The 3691-nt window shown below is 40.6% G+C and overlaps 1 protein-coding gene across 1 annotated transcript; it reads left to right on the forward strand.

Moving 5' to 3' along the window:
* Positions 1–2319: 2319 nt before the first annotated feature.
* LOC131893810 (olfactory receptor 2G3-like) lies at positions 2320–3258 on the forward strand. Its single transcript, XM_059243900.1, has one exon. It carries the CDS (start codon positions 2320–2322, stop codon positions 3256–3258), a length of 939 nt encoding a protein of 312 aa, XP_059099883.1.
* Positions 3259–3691: the final 433 nt, after the last annotated feature.

A 3691-nucleotide genomic window follows, 5' to 3' on the forward strand; every position in this document is an offset into this window, starting at 1 on the left:
GGTCAAAACTTCCCAGTGCCTAATAGCTTATTTGAAAGCATGTATGCATTAAAGACTTACTGCTAACGTAGACTCTATCTAACAGTGATCTAATGTCTCATTCCTGCTCTAGAGACAGAGAGAGAGGTACATTCCTTAAATCTGTCTCAACATGACAGGTTGTGTGTGTGTGTGTGTGTGTGTGTGTGTGTGTGTGTGTAATGGTCATCGCCAGTATACCTCTTTTCCAATGCATATGCCTGTTTTCAGTTTGTTTTTAGATATGACATCAAATAAACACAGTCTTTTTTTAGGATCTCCTGAAAGTTAACAAGGAGAAGGATTGTCTGTGTTTGTGTCCATGTTCTTCATGAGACCTATGCTGTTTGTATGTTTACTAGCATTCATTTATGGCTGATGTCAATAAGACAGTGCCATCTTCTTTTCTAAATGCATGTTTCTGTGATGATATCTCTCTACACTTGTCTTAATATCTATTTTACATAAGTTCTTAAGATGTATTGCTCAAGATTACTCAAGAAAATGCTTTTTGGCAAACAATTTGGAACAAAGTAGTCACAAGCAACTCTAGCATATGTGCTTTGCTTTGTGAATTTGAAAGAAGTACATGAACTTTGTGAGTTTTTTGTTTTTTTGTTTTGTTTTGTTTTAAATTTTATTTTATTTTTTTACAATACAATTCAGTTCTACATATCAGCCACAGATTCCTTTGTTGTCCCCCCCTCCCGCCCCCCTCACCTTCCCCCCAGCATACCCCCTTTTCCCACCTCCTCCAGGGCAAAGCCTCCCCTGAGGACTGAGATCAACCTAGTAGACTCAGTCCAGACAGGTCCAGTCCCCTCCTCCCAGGCCGAGCCAAGCGACCCTGTATAAGCCCCAGGTTTCAAACAGCCAACTCATGCAATGAGCACAGGACCCGGTCCCACTGCCTGGATGCCTCCCAAACAGATCAAGCCAATCAACTGTCTCACCCACTCAGAGGGCCTGATCCCGTTGGGGGCCCCTCAGCCATTGATTGGTTCATAGTTTATATGTTTCCATTTGTTTGGCTATTTGTCCATCATGTAGCACAGTACTTTGTACAATGAATATATACAAAGAAACATTTTAAAATCTAAATAAAGTAATAAATCAATTGGACTTATATCCTCTATTGTTTGTGCAGTATGAAGTTACAATAACAAGGAAAATAGTTTACAAAACACAAGTTCAAAGGGGGCTATTGAAAGTGAAAATTGAGTCTTAGTTACTATAACATAAAAATAAAACACACAAATCTAAAATTATTTTACAAGGCTCTAAAATTATTCAACACTAACAAGAGTACTCTATAACAGACTGATAAAATACTCCAGACCACCTGCTTATATATTATAAGGAAAATACTGGCAGAAAACTAACCCATGTGTAATGTCTAACAAACAACTAAAACACCATGATTGTATTGTTTGTTCTTAGCATAGTGTTTACAAATATACATTTCAGATAGAGAACTGCATTATCATTTTCTTTTACTTTTTCTCCCCAAATGCATCTTTGTTACTTTTCCTACTGACAGAATGGGATACCTACCAAGAACCTGTTTATATATTTGACATCTCTCTGTCTATGTTTTGTGGATAATCTTATAAGTGCTATTGAGGAAGAAAAGGGTGAATTTCCCGAAAGAACAAGTGATACAACTTGGAAAAACTGAGCAATCACTGATGATTAAGTATTTTACACATGGTCTGTTTTTTAGCCCTGAACATTTTTAAAACATTTTTTCTTTTTCTTTTGAGATTGTATATAATTATGTCATTTCTCCCTTCCTTTTCCTTTCTTCAAATCCTCTCATAAACCACTCCTTGCTCTCTTTAAAATTTATGGCCTTTTTTCAACAATTGTTCCACGCATTTAGGAATATCTGTGTCTATACACCTATATGTACATATATCCTGATCAGACTGTATAATGTTACGTGTGTGTTTTCAGGACTGACCATTTGGGACTGGTTAACCAATTGGTGTGCTCTTCCCTGGGTAAGACAATTTCTCCCACTCTCATTCCTTAGTTGTTTGTAGTTCCTGATTTAGCTCTGTGCCTTTAACAGTTCTCAGTGCACTCTGTATTCTATGATCTCTCTCTCTCTCTCTCTCTCTCTCTCTCTCTCTCTCTCTCTCCCTTCTATCTCCTTCCTGCCTGTCTCTTATACAGAATATATCCCATCTTCCACCTTTAGGGTCCATATCTCTCATGCAGATTTCTGATCCCTTTCCATTTCCTTTTTATCTAACATGCATTTCTGCACTTGTCACCCTCCTTTTTGTGAGTAGAGTGATGATAATCAACAACAGCTCAGGTGGTGGTTTCATCCTGGTGGGCTTCTCTGATCAGCCACAACTTGAAAAGATCCTCTTTGTGGTGGTGCTAATCTCCTACCTCCTGACACTGGTCGGCAACACAGCGATCATCCTTGTCTCCTGTTTGGATTCCGCACTCCAAACACCCATGTACTACTTCCTTACAAACCTCTCTTTGGTTGATATCTGCTTTTCCACCAGCATTGTTCCTCAGCTGCTGTGGAACCTCCATGGTCCAGCCAAGACAATCACTGCCACAGGCTGTGCTGTTCAGCTTTATGTGTCCCCGGCTCTGGGGTCCACTAAGTGTGTCCTCCTCGCAGTTATGGCCTTTGATCGCTATGCTGCTGTTTGCCGGCCACTCCATTATGCCACAGTCATGCACCCGCGGCTCTGCCAGTCTCTTGCAGGAATCGCATGGCTGAGTGGAGTGGGCAACACACTGATTCAGGGCACCATCACCCTCTGCCTGCCTCGCTGTGGGAACCACAGGATTTATCACTTCATTTGTGAAGTTCCTGCCATGATCAAGTTAGCCTGTGTAGACATTCATGCCAACGAAGTGCAGCTTTTCATGGCTTCCTTGGTGCTGCTCCTCCTTCCCCTGGCACTCATCTTGGTATCCTATGGGTACATTGCCCAAGCACTGATGAGGTTAAGGTCAGCTCTAACCTGGGGCAAAGCTCTTGGAACCTGTGGATCCCACCTGCTGGTAGTAGTGCTATTTTATGGCACAAGCACTGCTGTCTACATCCAGCCTAATAGCTCCTATGCACATAGTCAAGGGAAGTTCACTGTGGTTATTCCTACTCTAAACCCCCTCATTTACACTTTAAGAAACAAAGATGTGAAGGGGGCTTTGAAAAGGCTGGTGAGAAAAGATAACAACACCAGAGAGAAAATTCTTGGGAAGTAGAGATATAAATCTGTTCCCACTAAGATGAAGGTGCTGATCCAGATGCATTACCCAGGGTCACCCTGACACAGATGATCCAAAACCAAACTCACAGGCCTCTCTGGAGAGGTACCAACAATAAAACCACTTCCCTAGTTATAGAACTCAGAGATGTCCCATCTAGACAGATATCTGTTTTCTTCCTGATAATCAGATAATCTAATAAACTGAAAACAACATCTGCTTTTGTCAAGATCCTCCAATCAATTTTATTTTTCTTATGGTCATTCTTTCATTAAGAATTCTGGCTCTATCTTATTAGAGTAAATATGTCTATTGGTCGATCTCTTTTCTATAAAGTGTGTTTACAGCTAGTTAGACATCTTTGAGGAATTCTTTAGTTGTGTGTTCATGTGAACCCAATGATACATGGTTCCCTGTATCCTTGGAATAA

This window comes from Peromyscus eremicus, chromosome 16_21 (assembly GCF_949786415.1).
Source record: "Peromyscus eremicus chromosome 16_21, PerEre_H2_v1, whole genome shotgun sequence".
Lineage (NCBI taxonomy): Eukaryota > Metazoa > Chordata > Mammalia > Rodentia > Cricetidae > Peromyscus > Peromyscus eremicus.

Excerpts from the sequence above, each read along its gene's own strand:
- LOC131893810 (XM_059243900.1), top strand. The coding sequence starts at position 2,320 with ATGATAATCAACAACAGCTCAGGTGGTGGTTTCATCCTGGTGGGCTTC.